Source organism: Gymnoscopelus microlampas (genome assembly GCF_963454915.1).
Source record: "Gymnoscopelus microlampas genome assembly, chromosome: 19".
Lineage (NCBI taxonomy): Eukaryota > Metazoa > Chordata > Actinopteri > Myctophiformes > Myctophidae > Gymnoscopelus > Gymnoscopelus microlampas.
This window is the reverse complement of record NC_139956.1, coordinates 26,817,008-26,835,363: the sequence shown is the minus strand read 5'-3', so window position 1 is coordinate 26,835,363 and position 18,356 is coordinate 26,817,008. Positions and strand designations below refer to the sequence as shown.

At 41.0% G+C, this 18,356-nt stretch overlaps 1 protein-coding gene across 1 annotated transcript; it reads left to right on the top strand.

The window, feature by feature from the left end:
* The first annotated feature begins 729 nt into the window (after positions 1–729).
* On the top strand, positions 730–18,117 carry ccs (copper chaperone for superoxide dismutase). The gene is made up of 8 exons (XM_084042495.1): positions 730–864; positions 1,456–1,528; positions 3,963–4,100; positions 5,563–5,737; positions 7,507–7,567; positions 13,485–13,562; positions 15,055–15,158; positions 16,283–18,117. The coding sequence occupies exons 1-8, from the start codon at positions 817–819 to the stop codon at positions 16,440–16,442; spliced, it is 837 nt and encodes a 278-aa protein (XP_083898621.1). The 5' UTR covers positions 730–816; the 3' UTR covers positions 16,443–18,117.
* The last annotated feature ends 239 nt before the right edge of the window (positions 18,118–18,356 follow it).

Here is an 18,356-nt window from a genome sequence, read left to right as displayed (position 1 = left end):
CAACTTTGGGCTTCTTTTTCTTTAAAGTTGCTTGTAAATATTGGTTGTTGCGGGTTGCGGTTTTTTGTTGTTGTTGCTTTTTTCTAAAGTTTAGTTGCTTATTTGGGCTTGTTTCTGAAGTTTAGTTGCTTATTTGGGCTTGTTTCTAAAGTGTAGTTTCTTATTTGGGCTTGTTTCTAAAGTGTGGCCAGAGGCCTAGTTCCTTATTTGGGCTTTTTTCCTAATGTTGTTAGTTTAAACTAGTGGTTCTCAAACATTTTCAAGTCAAGGACCCCCAAATGAATATGGATTTGTCTGCGGACCCCCATCTGAAAACATTTTATGCCAGGCAGGGACCCCCATACAAGATTTTGTGTTGTTAAAATGTCAAATGTTTTCAAGATTTAGAACAAAAATAGCACATCTACAAGCTCACAACACGTCGTTATGCTTGTAGATCTGCTATTTATAGCCAACGTATTATGTTTAAAGGGCTTTTGGGCTTGTTTTGGGCTTGTTTTCGATTGAGTACAAAGACCCCAATGGAAACAAGCCATAGGCTTTCTTGGGTTTAAAATCCTCCTAGCAGACCTTGTATTGAACTGTACTTTCCTGTTCTTTTTTTTTTTGCAAACTGCTAATAAAGTATTCCATCAATCAATCAATCAATGTTTTCCTAGACCTAGTTGCTTGTTTGTCTCTCATAACCTGGCAACACTGATATTTGACCTCACCAAGATGGCGGCGCGCATCATCTCCAGGTTAGTTTCCGTTGTTTCTAGAAGAAAAGTGGGAAGTTATCTAATAAACTCTGTCATTGTTGCACAAGCGGCTGCGATGAACGGCTCATCCGACATGATGGACTCCACGGCCAGGACAGCCAAGGTTTGCATTCACCTTATTTCTCATGTTATATTGTATAAGTGTGGCTTTGCAAAGGGGCTGAGAGACATAAACAAAGCTGTCATCATGTGTTATACTGCTGTTATTATCACGGATCCATGGATCAATACATGATCAATTTACTGATCTGATGAAGAAATGAGAGCATGAACGTCATATGAGGTTCATGCTCTCATTTCTTCATCATATCAGAATGAAATGGACCCGGAATCTGATAATAACCATTTAAAACGTGAATACATTCTGCCTACAACAGGTGCAATAATATATGAGCCATGCAAGTAAAAACAAATGTTTTAGTCTTGGCCTTCCTTGAATAGTAGATGTACGTAATACTTTGCACCTTTTGAACCTGTTTCGTACCTCTGTTCTTGTATTGTTGTATTATGCCCTGTTTTTCCTATATGTAATGTAATTTGTACTCTATTTTCTGACTGTTTTTGTTTTTATGTGTTTTCTGTGGGGACTGCAGATGTTAATGAGCATCTTTGCTTTATCCGGGTGTATTTACATTACATTGATCGACTAAATAAACACATAAAGTAAAGTAACTACTTGTTGTGTTCCCTATAGCTGGAGTTTGCTGTACAGATGACATGTGAAGGCTGTGCGAATAGTGTGAGATCTGTTCTGGAAGGAAAGCCTGGTAAGGCGAATGTACTACTCTTTAATCTCTGCCTAATAATAATAGTAATAATAATAATAATAATAATAATACGTAGCTAGAATCAGCTGTAATCCACAATAATAAATCAACACCTGACTCCACCTGAACACAGATTATTGGCTGAATGTTAATGCTGTCTTAAATGTTAAACCATAGCTTATATAGCAACTGCTAGACATTAACTTAGTGATGGTCCATCATTATAATTAAGCTAGTAGTAAACACAATTATGCATCAGTGTTAGTTTGATCTATTGCTGAAAATAGCAGCTTATCAGAAAATGTCAGTAAGCACATGAGCATGAGAGTGCAGAAACACAGGGGGCTTTGCCTTCTAGAAATGTCTATGCTCCTGCATGCATGATGTCATGTTACATGCTGCTTGAAGGATGATAGCGGCTTTGTCACAGTTGTGTTGAACTGGCTGAGACCAGTTCAACCAGTTCCATCGATCCTTCCTGATGTGTATGCTTGTACACGTTTGATAGCGCAGTGATGGTTGATTGATGTACTTTATTTAGTAAGACATGAGAACAACAGTACATGGAAGTACAAATTCACAATACAAGGTCTACTAAACTGGAAGACTCACTAAGCACTGAGCTTGTTTAAGATGAGATCCCCATGCACACAAATCATGATGACATATAAGAGACAGACAGATATACACACTACTATACAGAACGTCATACAATCAGCTTACAGGTTACTGGTATGAAGAGTGAAAAATATGTACAAGAGAAGAAAAAAAAGGGGAGGGGGGGGTAGGTAGGGGGTATGGAAGAAGTACACGCATGTTTTGCTTGAGTAAAACAGAGATGCTCATAGGCCTGCGTCCTGCGTCTCTGACGCACCATATTGAAAAAGGACGCATTCACGGCACCCTCGTTGCGTCCATGGGACGCACTACAATTTAGCGGAAATTACCGCGGATTTGAAGGCCATCCGTGGATTTCAAAGCCGTCCGCGGATTACAAGGCATAGTGCAGGAAACAAGAAAAATCTCGGTAAAACACCGCCGTATGGAGAAGTATTCTCACTCTGTCTCAGGGCATTGCGAGCTGCTGCTAGAGGGAGAGAGTGAAAGTGCTGCGCAACTTACAGCCCAACTTCAAAGCAAGTTAACGATGGCTCGTTGACCCCAATTTGACCACTAGGCAATCAACACTGAACAGCACTAATTAATGGCAGCTGTGATTCTTGTGTCTTTCCGTGCAGCCAGATATCAAATAATTCCCTGTAGAGCAGGGGTCTTCAGTGTTTTCAGGCCAAGGACCCCCTAGTTGAGAGAGAGATGAAGCAGGGACCCCCTCTATATTGTATAAAATTGTGTTTCAGATAAACTTTTGCTGCTCTTTTTTCCTTTTACACACCTATAACTCCAAAAATAGCCGATCTACAAGCTCACAAGTGTGAGCTTGTAGATCTGCTATTTTTGGCTAAAGTTCTCCTCAGAAAAGGGATACTAGGATTCAAGTGGTTAATGTAAAAAAAAAAATCAAGTACTACAAGTACTAGTTGTCGGATTTGGAATTGTGTACTTTTCTTTCAGATACATGTTCTACATGAATATAACCATATAAGATGAAACACGAGTTAAACGCTGTGCATTTTTGTGGGACCCATAAAATGTCCCTGGGACCCATCTAAAAGACCACCCTTGCATCCCAGGACCCATTGCATTGAAAACCTAGCAACATCACTGGTAAAAGTATCAATACTGCAATGTTACAAGTCCCGTATTCAAAATGTACTTGAGTAAAAGTATCGGCATCAAAATATACTTAAAGTACCAAAAGTAAAGGTACCCATTGTGTAGAATGTCCCATTTCACAAGTTCAAAATGCATAAAAATCTTTTGAAAATAGCCGATTTTCGAGCTTGTGGATTTGTTCTTGAGACATCTAGCCCTTTGGCCTTAGTGAGCGGAACAGTCCATTGTTGGGGTAAGAGGCGTCCTTGATGATACTAAGGGCCTTAAGACTGACAGCGTTGTTGGTAGATGGACTCGATTGATGGCATGCACATCTGTCTGTCTTTACTGTCTTGCTGCCTGTGCATGGCTATGGTTCTGTCTGTCTCGCTGCCGTTTCTCCTTGTCTTACGTTTGTCTTATTATTGTGTCCTCCTGTCTGACCCTGTCTGATCTGTGTATCTCTGTGCGTCTGTCTGTCTGTCTGTCTGTCTGTCCACTCCAAAGCTAATCTTGCAAACCGCTGGACCGATCAGCACCAACTTTCTTGTGCATTGCCAGTCGGCCAACTTAGTACCAACCCATGTTTTATATCGTCGCTGTTGGGCAGAAATCTCCATATTGTTGTGTTTTTATGTAAATTAATACCCTACTTGATTATACTACACAGCGTCACTTTCAATCCTGAAAAGTAACAGTTTTTCTTCCTCTCTTCATTCAGGAGTGAAGTCAATCAGCATCAATGTTGGGAGGGAGGAGGTGCTGGTGGAGTCTACTCTGACCACAGCAGAGCTGGTCTCTCTGATAGAGAGCACTGGACGCAGGGCTGTACTGAAGGGCATCGGAGGCTCTGAGCAAGGTGAGTAACGCCAGTATGGTGCATGTAGGGCTGTCACCATTATGACATTTTAAGTGACCATTAATTGTCACAGAAATAATTGCGATTTAACGATTTAATTGTGGTTTTTTTTCGTTGAACACATCAGGAACATATTATGAATAAAAATTGCATTTCTGTTTAGCTTTTAGGCTTTGAAGTTGCACAGGTGCAGATATGACAAATAACCTAATTATACAAAGAAATGACTGACAAGTGTAATAACTTTATACTGGATAAAAACATGAATAGTGGAAATATTCCACTACTTTTTGAAAATATTTGAAACAAAATATGAACTGAAATGGAACGGAAATGATTATGCAAAAATAATTGCAATTAGACGATTATGTAACAATTATGACAGGCCGAGGTGCATGTACTGTATGTCTATGTATATGACTGTCCACTAAAACTTATGCTAATATTACTCATTCCTTGTATATGATGTTGAAAATTGCACATGAGGGTATTATATACAGTAGTAATATTAGCACATGGCGATATACATATTTACTTATTTATCATTTATTTACAAAATCTGCCCGGCTCGCTCGTCATTGTTTTTAATCTACCAGCCACATTGGCTCTGGTAAGCCAAAAAGTACATTTTGTTCCCTGTTCATATGTTATATTTCAAAACTAGCTGAACTTGTATTTGATTGTATTATTATTATTATAGTCTTGGATAGTGTGCTTGTCCTGGGCACAGTGAGATCATGTCACGTCAACCTTAGCTGTAATGTAGAAAGTTAAATAGGGATGCCAGGGTTAATGTGGTTAAAGATGAATTAATTGATCATTATATGTCAGCATATTGTCTCTGTCAGGTCGAAACTGTCCAAAACTGTTACTTTTCAGGATTGAAATTAAGCAAAATTAGCAGATCGACAAGCTGGTGGATCTGCTACTTTTGATGCTTTGTTGTGTGACGCTGTAGTATGATCAAGAAGGGCATTAATGTACAAAAAAAACAGTCAAAATATGGAGATAAGAGGTTTCTGCCCCTTGCGATTAGACGATTATGTAACAATTATGACAGGCCGAGGTGCATGTACTGTATGTCTATGCTGTAGTATGATCAAGAAGGGCATTAATGTACAAAAAAAACAGTCAAAATATGGAGATAAGAGGTTTCTGCCCTACAGCAACGATATATTTTTTATTTTATTTATTTATTTCGAACATATTAAAAAATATAAATGAGAAAGGAAAAAAAAACAGCGCCAAAATCATCAACATCCTTAAATTATAGTCCATGTTCGAAAAAGGAGTAGGAAGAAGTTTTGTGAAAACTTATCAGGTCCTACCCCTTTTTTATGTCTCAATATAAATCACTTATCAGGTCCTACCCCTTTTTTATAGGTCTCTTATATGGCTTTTTTTAATACAGTATATAGTATGTAATATATGCAATATATCCCTATATGTTCACATTGCATAGACCTGGGTGCGGCTGTGGCCATGATGTCAGGCCTGGGTCAGGTGCAGGGAGTGGTGCGGTTCGTCCAGCTGTCCCAGGACCGCTGCGTGATCGACGGGACCATCGACGGCCTGGTGCCTGGACCGCACGGCCTCCACGTGCACACGCTGGGAGACCTCACACTGGACTGCCTCAGGTAGGAGGTAGGACACAGATTGCTCAACCCATTGAGACCTGAAGCCGATCCTACATGTCTCCTAAATCTCAACAGTATTCTGAAAAACGTATGTTTCTATATGAGTGGTGCTCAATTTTTTTCATGTCAAGGACCCCCAAAATGATATGCATTTGGCCACGGACCCCCATCAAAATATTTTGTTCCAGGGACCCCCAGAAGCAAAGATTTGAGTTAAAAATGTTCGCTTTGAAAATATATATATTCAGAAGATTTGCACACATTTTCACGATTTTTCAAAAATAGCAGATCTACAAGCTCGTAGTGCGGCACTCGGTGCCGCGCTATGAGCTTGTAGATCTGCTATTTTTGAATAGCCCAAAGAGTAAAATAATGCTTTTTAGCTCAAATCTAAAAATGACACAGTTCCAGGTCTTAATGGGTTAAAGTGTTGGAAAGCGTCTGCTGCTATTGAATGGGTACACTGTCACGTCGGGTCGCAAGTTGTAGGGAAGTGTCGACCATCGGATAGCAGCGGGCTTGTTGTTGAAAAAGACAACAAGCCAAAGGCTATTTTTTTGCACCATAATAGCCATAGTAACCATATTCTGTCTGTGTCGGCTCTCAGCTTTTTTTCACACCTTCCTTCCGACTGATCTCCCGACTTCATTCTACCGCCAGTCTGTAGTAATCTGTAGTAGTCTGTTTGGTGGAGAGCTACCTTAACTCATTGCGTGCATTCAGTAGTTGTGTATATAGTATATGAAATGGCTGTATCTTGACTTTAGTGCAGCATTTAATGATCAAACATATTTTGTATTTTATTTAGAAATATAGTAGCCCTTCAAGTTGAAAGGGAGGAATTAATTTGTGATTGGTTCTACGGCTAGGTGATATGGACAAAATCAATTAAAGTCCAGGGTAAATTGTTGCATCTTCCTTTGTCCTTAATTCAAGGTTGGTTGCAGGTGCGGTAGTCTCAAAAACAAAGGGGAGAAAAAAATACTGTTGTCACGCATATTCTGGTTGTAATGCATTAACAGGCAGGATCATAAGGCGTAGTGTCCATCGAATGTGTACTAAAAAGAAACAGACTGTAAGAAAACCACACATGTATTTTTAACATTAGAGATAGTCCAAACATTTGCCCTCAGCGTCCACACTACAATGGACGCTCAATTGCTGTAGTTTGAACATCATGGTCATTAGCTCTCACCACCAGAGGGGGGCCAACAAAACATGCAGAAATCCTGGATGGCAGCTTTAATGACGTTGGTCTTCCATTTTTGTAGCCCCAACATAAAAAGATGTATAAAACCTTGGTGTAGAACAGTGGTTCTCAAACTTTTTCATGTCAAGGACCTCCAAATTGATATGTATTTGGCCACGGACCCCCCCATCTGAACATGTTTTGTGCCAGGGACCCCCAGAAGACAAGTTGTGTTGAAAAAAAAAAAATCTAAACGATTTATTTTTTCATTAAAAAATAGCAGATGTATAAGCTCGCTGTGGGCTTGTACATGTATATCTGTTATTTATCAATAGCCAACGTATAAAAAATGGTTAATGGTTTAAATGATTAATGCTATATTAACACATTTACCTGCGGACCCCCTGGAACCCACCCGAGGACCCCACTTTGAGAACCACTGGTGTAGCTTATTGACTCTTTTTTTTAAAGAAAACAAACATACACTTTACATCAACTTGGGGCTGGGATTTGGTTAAATGGAGGAAATAAAAGCCTGAATATGATTATGAAGCCTTGGTGTGCTTTTGTCTTTGCACAGCTGTGGAGAGCACTATAACCCTTCTGAGAGACAACATGGAGGACCAGATGACTCTGAACGGGTACAGTCAAATCTACAAACCGTAAAATCCTATTAGGAAGTATATCGTTGCTGTCTGGCAGAAACCTCTTATCTCCATATCCTAACCTTTTTTTTTTTTTTTTTCCTAAATGAACACTCTGCTTGATCATACTACAGCACAGGCACACAAAGCATCAAAAGTAGCATATCTAATATCTTCAATTTAAAAAATATCAAAAGTAGCAGATCTACAAGCTCGATTTTTTAAATTGAATCCTGAAAAGTAACAATTTTGGACATGAGGTTTCCACCCGATAGAGACAATGTCTCTCACCTTTCTCAATGAATCAAGCTTTTTCCTTGTACAGTATGTGTGCTTATTGCATATTAGATGCTCACTTATCCTGTACATTTAGAAGGGATATGACTTTCTGACTTTTTAACTGTGGTTACTTGGAGATGACGCTTTGCTTTGTTCCTGATTGACTTTGGAAATGCCATTTTTGCCAGACCCAGAGGGTCGGCCTACATGAGGCTTTGTCTGTCCCTCTTTCGTCCCTCTTTTGTCCCTCTTTTCCTCTTTGTCTATCCCTCTTTCGTCCCTCTTTTGTCCCTCTTTTCCTCTTTTCCTCTGCACACACGTCATGCGAAGTCCGGCCATTCAGATTTCAACCACTAGGGGTCTGGCAGTACCAGGTCTCCTGGTTCTAGTTACAGAATAACTGTAGGTCGGTCTGTCTGTCTGTTGGTCTGTCTGTCCACTCCAAAGCTAATCTCGCATACCGCTGGACCGATCAGCGCTTACTTTCTTGTGCACTGCCATTAGGCCATTAGGCTTAGTACACCCCCCCCTCCCTCCTCTCATCTCCATATTCTTTTTGCATGAGGCTTTGTACCTGTTTTCTCCATACATGGGCATGCCCCCTTTGTCCTTAGGCCCCAGCCATAAAAGTCTGTCCCCCTTTCGTCCTTTCATGGGCATGTTTTGTACCTGTTTTCTCCATACATGTGCACTGACTGACAAAAGCCAGGTGAATGTAATCAGACTGGAAGGTTTGCTGGTCTAGCCTATGCACAAATCTACAACCACATACCCCTATACACAAAAAACTCCACACCAAATGCCTAAAATGATTTATGCTTTTCAGTTATAAAGTGGTTTGTAGGTGTGTTACATACTAGGACTTCATTCTGGGTCTGGCAGAACCAGGTCTCCTGGTCTTGTTTGTAAATTAACGCCCTACTTGATCATACTACAGTGTCACACAAAAGCATCAAAAGTAGCAGATCGCGCCGCATTTTGAGCTTGTAGATCTGCCACTTTTTCTACTTTTGAATGTGAATCCTGAAAAGTAACCATTTTCGACATCCACCCGACAGAGACAATATATATTTGTAATATTAAATGTTATAATAATAATAAATGGAATTCAAAGGGGCTCTGATCTAGCTGAAACTGAGCCCAAATTTGGAGATGACCGACCTCATCGATATGATGTCATCAATACGCCAGGAATAAATGATAAAAGCCACCTGCATTCTGCTTTTAATGTCGTTGCAGTGTGATTCTGTAAGAGCTAGATTTACATAGACAAAATACCTCGCAACGAATCCTATCATCCGATAAACGTTACGGCCAGCAGGTAACGGTTTCTGACTTTTTAAACGGGAGGACAATTGTGATCACAACAGAAGGTGCAACCATAACAACATTCCAAAGCCAACGTGTGCCTCTGTGAACGGGGAGATTATGGAAGACGAATTATCAATGGCAGAGGAAGGACAGGACGCTGGAGACAGAGAGGGCGAGTCCGCGGTGGACATGTCCAACAGCAGTCCTGTGTCCCTTAAAACAGGAACCGCAAATCCAAACGTGTCCAAACAACTAAAGGTACACATTAAACGTGTGAATCTATCAGAGATGGGTTCAGATATTTCCAATGATGGAGCCACAGTATCCCTGGCTGTAGAAGACCCTGTCAAAGCTGTAGAAGACCCCGTCAAAGCTGTAGAAGACCCCGTCAAAGCTGTAGAAGGCCCCGTCAAAGCTGTAGAAGGCCCTGTCAAAGCTGTAGAAGGCCCTGTCAAAGCTGTAGAAGACTCTGTCAAAGCTGTAGAAGACCCTCTAACACCTCGAAGGGGGCGTGGGAGACCAAAAGGACCAGGATCCAAGAAACGGTCCAATGATCAAGAGGGGTCAGAAGAAGCTAGTCCTTCTAAGAAGAGAGGTCGATCCAAAGGCTCCCCCAACAAAACAACACCTGTGAAAGCTGCTGCCAGTCGAGCTGAATCAGAAGATGTGTCTGATGAGGCTTCTGATACACCAAAAAGGGGACGGGGTAGGCCGAGGAAGCACAAGCCGGAAGCCGCTGTGGGTGGGGAGGAGGATAACAGCGGTTCTAGGGCACCCAGGAAGAGGGGTCGGCCAAACGGCTCTCCCAACAAGAAGTCCCGGTTGGCAGAGAGAGTTGAGCGCAACGAGGAGGAAGGAATGGGTGGCGATGATGAGTCGGAGAAAGAGTTTAGGCCGAGCAAACGCAAGTCGGAAGGTGCTGTGGGTAGTTCCCAGACACCTAAGAAAGGAAGAGGTAGACCCAAAAGCTCAAAAGGGCCACAAAAAAGGGGAAGACCAAGGAAGTACCCTTTGGTGTCAGCTAATGAGTTAAAGAAGACGGAAGTGCGGAAGCCACTTGGAAGGCCACGCAAATACCCCCGTGTTGATCCTCCAGAGAGCACCACCCAAACCCCACGGCGAGGCAGAGGCCGCCCTCTAAAGGTGGATACAAAACCGGGTCGTCATCACCTGGAAAAAAAATATACCGCCAGCTGCCTCCTCCCTTCCTTGCACCTCTGATGTTGGAGCCCCAAGAAAAAGAGGACGAGCACTCGGGTGGCGCAGTGCTAAAGTGCCTGCCCACCACCGCGGAGGTTGTGGGTTCGAATCCACCGTGGTGCATCCGGCTTTGTCGGGCGTCTACACCAGTGGTTCTCAACCTGTGGGTCAGGACCCCCAAGGCGGTCCCCAAATACTTTTGGGGGGGTCTTTTGGGGGGTCCCCAATTTAAGGACTTTTAAGACATTTTTAATAAATGAAAAAATATTTTTAAAAAGTAAAGAAAAAAGTAATCAACAAACTATAGCCTACTATAAAAACTATTTTCACAATATTTATCTGTGAAACTGAGCCAAACTAAATGTAATGCCTCAACTGCAATTCCAAGTGCTTGTCAGGGTGGGGGGTCCCCAGTTCAAATATGATTATTTTGGGGGGTCCCTCCCCAGTTAAAATATGATTATTCTTGGAGGTCCCCAGTTCAAATATGATTATTTTGGGGGGTCCCGGCCTGAAAAGGTTGAGAACCACTGGTCTACATGAACACAATTGGCCTGTGTTCAGGGGAGGGAAGCCGGCCAGGGAGGGTGATAATTGTCACTGAATGTAATCCTACAGGCTGGGGTGGTGCCTGTCAGCAGGGAGTGTTGGGTGGGAGATTTAGTAAGTAAAGTGGGGGGAGAAAAAAGGGTAAGAAGAAAAAGAGGATGGCCTCCAGGTGTTTAAAAAAGTAGAACCAGGAGACCTGGTACTGCCAGACCCCTAGTGGTTGAAATCTGAATGGCCGGACTTCGCATGACGTGTGTATCTGTCTGTGTATCTGTCTTCCCATTTATGCCATATATGGAGAAAAGGGGGACAAAATAGGAAAAGAGGGACAAAAGAGGGATCCGTCTGTCTGTCTGTCTGTGCATCTGTCTTCCCATTTATGCCACATATGGAGAAAGGAGGGACAAAAGAGGGACAGACAAAGCCTCATGTAGGCCGACCCTCTGGGTCTGGCAAAAAGTACAATTGCAGATGAGATGCAGCCTGAGAGTGCAGGAGAAAAGGACCATTCTGTAGATGAAGAGGTGAAGGGTGGGGGAAATTGTATCCCAAGATGAAGGAGAACATACTGAAGACAGTTATTGATCAGGAGCAGAAGTAGACATTGCTCCATTTGATGAAAGTGACTTGTCTGCAAGTTAGGCTAAGTATGAATTCAAAGTAGTTCATTTGGCTAGGTGACTGGTACCACACTGTTTTTTTTATTTATCTGGGTTCAACCAATAAAACATCTGTTGCAGTAGTGAAAATTATTTTAACTGCAAATGACACAAAAAATCTGGTTGCTTTTCAACAGAATACAATCCTGTTTTTATCAGTGGGGTAGGTTAGGTGTGCTGCATTACACTGTCATTGTGTTTACCCAATGTGCTTTTGATGTTTTTATGCTTGTAGGCTTCATCTGACTATGCAGATGTTAAATAATTTAAAAAGTAACACAACAACCATGCTTGGCTTTGTACAAGGGATTGCCTTTTTAAAGCCCCCACTTTAATTGTAATACAGTTTTCATGCCATTCATTGTTAGGAATGGATTTTTCTTTTTAATGGCCCTGGGAAGGGCTGAACTGAAACAAATGAATTATAGACATGATTAACCAGTGTATTTATGTGAGGTGAGATTGAGCCTGGGGTGGGTTATGACTTCAAATACGCTTGTTTTTTGTCATCAGATTTGTATGATGTCATGCTTGGTTTTTACTAGTCGAGCCTGACCAATACGTTTGCTTTTTTTTTTTCACGGACTATCGGTAGTGGATGGTCTAGGCCTCTCCAATATCGGGATCGGCATCTTACCCAAAGATCTGTCGGGCCATAGTTTTACCTCTCCCTAAGCCATTTTACAGTTAACCCGTTAAGACCTGAAGCCGATTCTACAAATGTCTTCTAAATCCCAACAGTATTCTGAGAAACGTATGTTTCTATATCAGTGGTGCTCAAACTTTTTCATGTCAAGGTCCCCTAAAATGATATTTATTTGGCCGCCGACCCCACCTCAAAATATGTTGTTGATTTGAGTTAAAAATGTTAAAATAATATATATATTCAAAGATTTGCACACATTTTCACGATTTTTCAAAAATAGCAGATCTACAAGCTCGAGCAGATCTATAAGCTATGAGCTTGTAGATCTGCTATTTTTGAATAGCCAAAGTGTAAAATAATACTTTTTTAGCTCAAATAAAAAAATGACACAGATGCGTTCCAGGTCTTAATGGGTTGAATAGGTCTTCATGGTTTGTTTGTGTTATTTGCCGAAGGTTTGAATGTACTGCCATTATTCCTCTAGTTGCCATGTACGTTTAACTCTTGCCTTATGTGAAATGAATTTGTATTCATTGTGTTGTTATGTATTCCTTAAACCTACGACAGTCACACCTGAAGCCCCAGAGATTTCCCCCTCCAGATTACTGTTTGTCAGTTTTGTCAGATGTTCACAAAGTTGTAGTAGTTATTCAACCTCACTCTTGACTTTCTCTAAATCAGGGTCTTCAACAGGGGGTCTGGGACCCCTAAGGGGTCCTCAGTTACTTTTTTATTTTTTATTTTTTTTACATAACCCACTTCAACCCTATACCATCCCTAATGTGAGAGGAATATTAGCCGGAAATAGTAGATCTACAAGCTCACAACGCCTCGTAGTTGGTGTAGTGGGAAAAAGGAGCTAACCAAGTACAGAGCCAAAGGTCAAGTTTACTTTGTATTGAGGGTTTAAGTGGTTAATTGTCCGACATAAACCAAAACACTGAAAGTCAACGAAGCTATTAGTGAAATCGATGAAAAGGTTTAATCTGCAACACAATTTTATACAATATGTAGTGGGGGTTCCTTCTTCTAAATGTTCATCTTTTTTTTTTGTACTATCAAGTTTTATTCAGAATGTTTGGTATGATCTGGTAGATGATGGAGTGTCACTGGTGCTTTTGGCAATAGGTATTCAGCACACATAATTAGTAATGCTAATACACTGAAAACCTTTTTGGTTGGGATAAAACACCAGATTATGATAGTCAGTGTCAGAATAATAAAGCATTTGAATAATATCTCTTTTTATTGCCATGTGTTTATCTCACAGCATGTAGGTGATCTGGGGAATGTTGTTGCTGGACTGGATGGCAGAGCTGCATTTAGATTAGAAGACTCTCAGCTAAAGGTAAAACGGACAGACACACTTGTTCAGAATATAGTAATATACAGAGTGTCATTTGTGATTATGGGGCATATGTGATTATGTGTGGTGTTGCTGAGACATCAAAGGGTATTAATACATAAAAATGGTAAATATACACAGACGGCGGAGGAAACCATGCAAGGCACCCATCTGCTCATCGGGAGCAATTAGGGGTTCAGTGTCTTGCTCAAGGACACTTCGACGCTTACACTGAGGGAGCCCGGGATCGAACAGGTTCCCAACCCGCCGCTCTACCTCCTGAGCCACTGCCGCCCCAACACGCAATACAACACGCATACTGAAGGGTTGCCTTCAAGTCGGCACACATAAGAATAAAAAAACTGAGAAAACGAGAGAGATTGCTAACCATTACCATTTCCATGGTTACCACAAGGGGAGACCTTCACAGCACACATACCAGTGTGGTTGAAACACATATTTGCCTGACATAAAGTAGCCTTTTTATAGATGAGTGCTCTGTAGCCATTGTTCATGAAGGACAAAGAATTCTCAGAACTTCCATTACAAAGATGTCCTAGAAAGAGGGGGGTTGATTGTAGAATGCATTAACATAGCTCTTCCTCAAAGTGTTTGTTTTCACCTGCTTGGAACACCAGATGGGTGGTGCCTGAGTTGACCTGCTATGGTAAAACTCACCATCTGGTCCTCTCTCTAGATTAAAATGATCGCCAAGAGTCATCTGCAAATGCTGCTAGCTTGACCCATGTCTGGTCAGATCAGCTGACAATATTAAATTATATAATAATAAATATAATAATAATAATAGTCTTTATTGTCCCCAAAGGGATATTTGTCTTCACAGTTTGTTCAACAAGAACAAAGAACAAAACATAACCATATAGCACAAAACAACATATCACACGACAATACATGAGGTCCCCAGACTCTCCACAGAAAACCATCCTATCGTCGGCGAGACAGTTCGTTTAATACCGCAATGGCTGAGGGGACAAAACTCCTGCTAAAACAAACCTTTTCCCACGTCAAGGTTCTGTATCTTATAAAATATAAATAGATTTATTGATTAATTGAATACTTTGTTAACAAATTGCAAACAGTACAACAAGCACAATTATGCAGCAATGCTAAAAGGATATGGCTTGTTTCCATTGTGGTCCTATGAATCTATATACCCACAGATTTTAACTACTGGTCATGAATGCTCAGTTTATATTAGATACACTGGTATCTATAACATATTTTCTATATTTATGAATAAATATGACCTAACCCGTAATTGGATTTCCACACAAATCCTAAAACTAGATAAAGAGAGCCCACTTAAAAAACTTTTATTTCAATAATGGCTGTAATCTCCTGCCAGGGAGCCTTCATACAAATTAATGAATTGTTGCAGAATCTCTGTTGTCAAGCCAACCTGGTCTTTTGAATTGATACAGAGGTCATCTTTCCATCTACCTGACCTGTAGCTTGTCCCGCCTCCGTCCTGCAGGTATGGGATGTTATCGGTCGGTCGCTAGTGGTGGATGCTGGAGAAGATGACCTGGGTCGAGGCGATCATCCCCTCTCTAAACAGACTGGCAACTCTGGGGAAAGGTGAGCCTATGATAGAGGCAGTGGTGTAAAGTAACTAAGTACGTGTCGTGTACTCAAGTACTGTACCATTTTTTCTTTTTTTAGGTAACTTGTGAAATGGGACACTCTGCACAATGAGTACTTTTATTTGTGGTACTTCAAGTATATTTTGATGCCGATACTTTTGTAAGTACATTTTGAATACTGGACTTCTACTAGTATGTGAGTACTTCTTTCATCACTGGATGGAAGAAGCTCTCGTTGGTATGCGAGAGCTGGTTCTGGGAACTCAGATTAGATAGAGGGCTGTGCGCCACAGAGAGCCAAGTGTAAACACTACACCAGACCATTTCACTACTTAGTCCCCTTTCTAACTGAAGGTGTGCTGTTTAGAACACCTGTATCCATTTGGCCTTCCATGGCTAATCAGAATCAACTTTGTTGTCACATCACTTGTTTACAGATGTGAAGACGTGGGTGGTATTCGTTTTTGTGTAAGCGCCATCCTTTTAGTTGTTTTCCAGAAGGGGAGTAAGAGAAGAAGATGAAGATATCTACATAAGACCAGCAGATACCCCCTAATGACCTTCTCTTAACCACTTGAACCCTAGCGTCCCTACTCTGGCCGTCGGCGTGTCATAATAGACAAACATTTAGCAAAACTAGGTGAACGTTCCAGTGAAAATAACAGATCTACAAGCTCACAACGTGTCAAGAGTGCGACGTGTTGCGAGCTTGTAGATCTAGTAATTTTGGCAAAGAGACTTGGTGTAGAGGGGGGAAAAGGAGGGGGCCAAGTACAGACTCTTGGGGGACCCCAGTCAACGAGATGTAGAGATTTGATTTGATTTTGGCCAAAGAAATACAAGTTTAAACACAATATAACTTCAACCCAGGATGTGCACATAAAGTGTAATAAAACACTTGTTTCCAATGTGGTCCCGAGTTTACGTAGCCTGACACTCAGCCTGAATTTAAATTTCGTTTCACTCCATTATTCAGAACTTTTTTTTTTTAATGGGCGTGGCTAGCGATTCAGAGGCTGGAGCCAGGCTAGAGTTTCCGTGCTGAAGGTCTCATTTCATAATTGCTGTGCACTCAGTCATACTTGCTCTCTCTCTCCCTCTCTCTCTCTCTGTCCACAGACTAGCCTGTGGGATCATCGCTCGCTCTGCGGGCCTTTTCCAGAACCCCAAGCAGATCTGTGCCTGTGACGGAATAACACTGTGGGAGGAGAGGGACCGACCCATAGCTGGGAAGGGTCGGAGCAAGACCAGCGCGGAGACGCCCTCAGCAAACCTCTGAATCCGGAAGACCAGCGTCTGTCAAAGCTTTCTTGGCATTTGTGGCTGAAAATGTCACATAAACCACGTAAAGACCAGTCCGTGATACACACCTACCTTAAACAAATCTCCATCACCAATGATAGAATACAGCAGTGGAGACTTGTTTTTATTCTCCAGGTGATTGATAGATAGTCAACAGATATATACTTTTAAACCACATTTGCTGTATTCTGGGGAATGGACCAGGTGGGAGGATGAAGAGGGAGAAAGACGGGGAGATAAAGACTGAAGGAGATCAAGAGAGATAGAGCTGAGCCACTGAGGAAGAAGAGTAGAGGTAGATAAAGAAGTGACCAAATAAAAGTGGCCTTATTTTCCATAACGCTTTAGCTTTAGCTTTGATACAGTGACATGCATTTGCTCACACACTCAGCTTGCCTTTTGTGTACTATTTCAAAAGCACTAAATAATTATTCAGGCCTTGGAGGCTGGATGTACTCTATGGTTTGAACTAGAAGCCGTCCGTTAAAACAGTATGTATTTTGAATGCATTAAAAATACAATTTCAAGCACTACTCATAAATAGCGCTTGAAGTGTTTGAATTGTAAAATAGGTTAAACAAACAAACCTGACTGGAATGATAGCCACAGTGGAATTAAATGCCTTTTAGGGTGCAAAGTTTATGTTACTTATGATTCATCTTTAAGGGAAAAAAAAGTCAGTTGATATTGTCTTTAGAAGCCTTCCCGTTCTCCCAAATTTTGTAATTAATATTGACCTTGACAAATACATATTAGGTGACCTCTACTTCTGAACTATGCGGGTGAAAGTCAGTGAACTCGCAATTTAACTAAAAAAAATTACTCCAGACCTGACTGAAACTGAAAGTTTCAACCAACCCAGTGAACTACAGGCATTCCCTGCATCAAGTGTGTTCATTTTGAATCCAAAAGGTGGTGTGAGTGACTTGTGTAAATGAGGGCAGTGAGAGAGAGAGAGAGCAAGAGAGAGAGCATTGAATTCCAGCTTATTATGAGAGAGGGGGGGGGGGGGGTGTTCAGCTGTCTGTCTGTCATGGAGCAGCAGGATAGAATTCCCTCGCCTTTGCCACTTTAGAACTATGGAATGCAGGTGACAGGTTCTATTAACAACTAGAACCTTGAATTGTATTGTCTATTTGTACACCTAACCTTGCTGACACGTGTTGATCTTTAAGATAGATTTCTACTTTAGCAAGAGATCGATGTTGTGACTGTGTACTGTGTGGATATTTCATTGTATGAAGTTGAACAAGTTTTGCATTTATTTGCAAAGCGAGTATGTGCCATGTCCTTGTGAGGGCTTATTGTATTTTTATGTGCTGTTAAAATTACGTTCATTTCAATATGTTTAAGGCTGACTTGAATGTAGATCCATGTTTATATAATAGATATTTATACAAACACCACTGTCTCTTTTTGTGCCAGCTATAGTCTGGTGTAGCCAGACAACTATTCCATAATCTTGACTGAAGCATTATATGAAAATTGTGGGAGGCAACAGTCTGGCTCACGAGACTATGCCAGCTATGATAATCGTTTTTTGAGTGCCCTCCGCACCTGTAGAATTGTGTCATATTGCATCATCAGTACCTGTAATTGTGTTTAAGGTACTTGTTGCTTTTCCATTCACCAAAATAAACTTTTCAACCTTGGCTTTGTGCTCACCTCTGTGGTCTCAAGATCTCTATAAAAGGAACCTAGTCATTAAACAGTCAGTGGGTCGGGACCCACGGACCGATTTTTGTCGTTTGCAAGTAAATATTTCCCTTTTTTTGTTTCTTTTTATTATTTCAAAAGATTTTCAGAAAAAAAACATTCAGTTTTTCATACATTAAAAAGAGAATCTAAAATTGTTGAAAAGAATTTCATAAATATATATCTGTTTTAAATA

Bases quoted from the DNA above. Each gene is read 5' to 3' on its own strand.
- ccs (XM_084042495.1), top strand. From the start codon at position 817: ATGAACGGCTCATCCGACATGATGGACTCCACGGCCAGGACAGCCAAG. The intron at 5,738-7,506 runs GTAGGAGGTAGG...GTCTTTGCACAG, and splicing joins CTCACACTGGACTGCCTCAG to CTGTGGAGAGCACTATAACC. The intron at 13,563-15,054 runs GTAAAACGGACA...TCCGTCCTGCAG, and splicing joins TAGAAGACTCTCAGCTAAAG to GTATGGGATGTTATCGGTCG.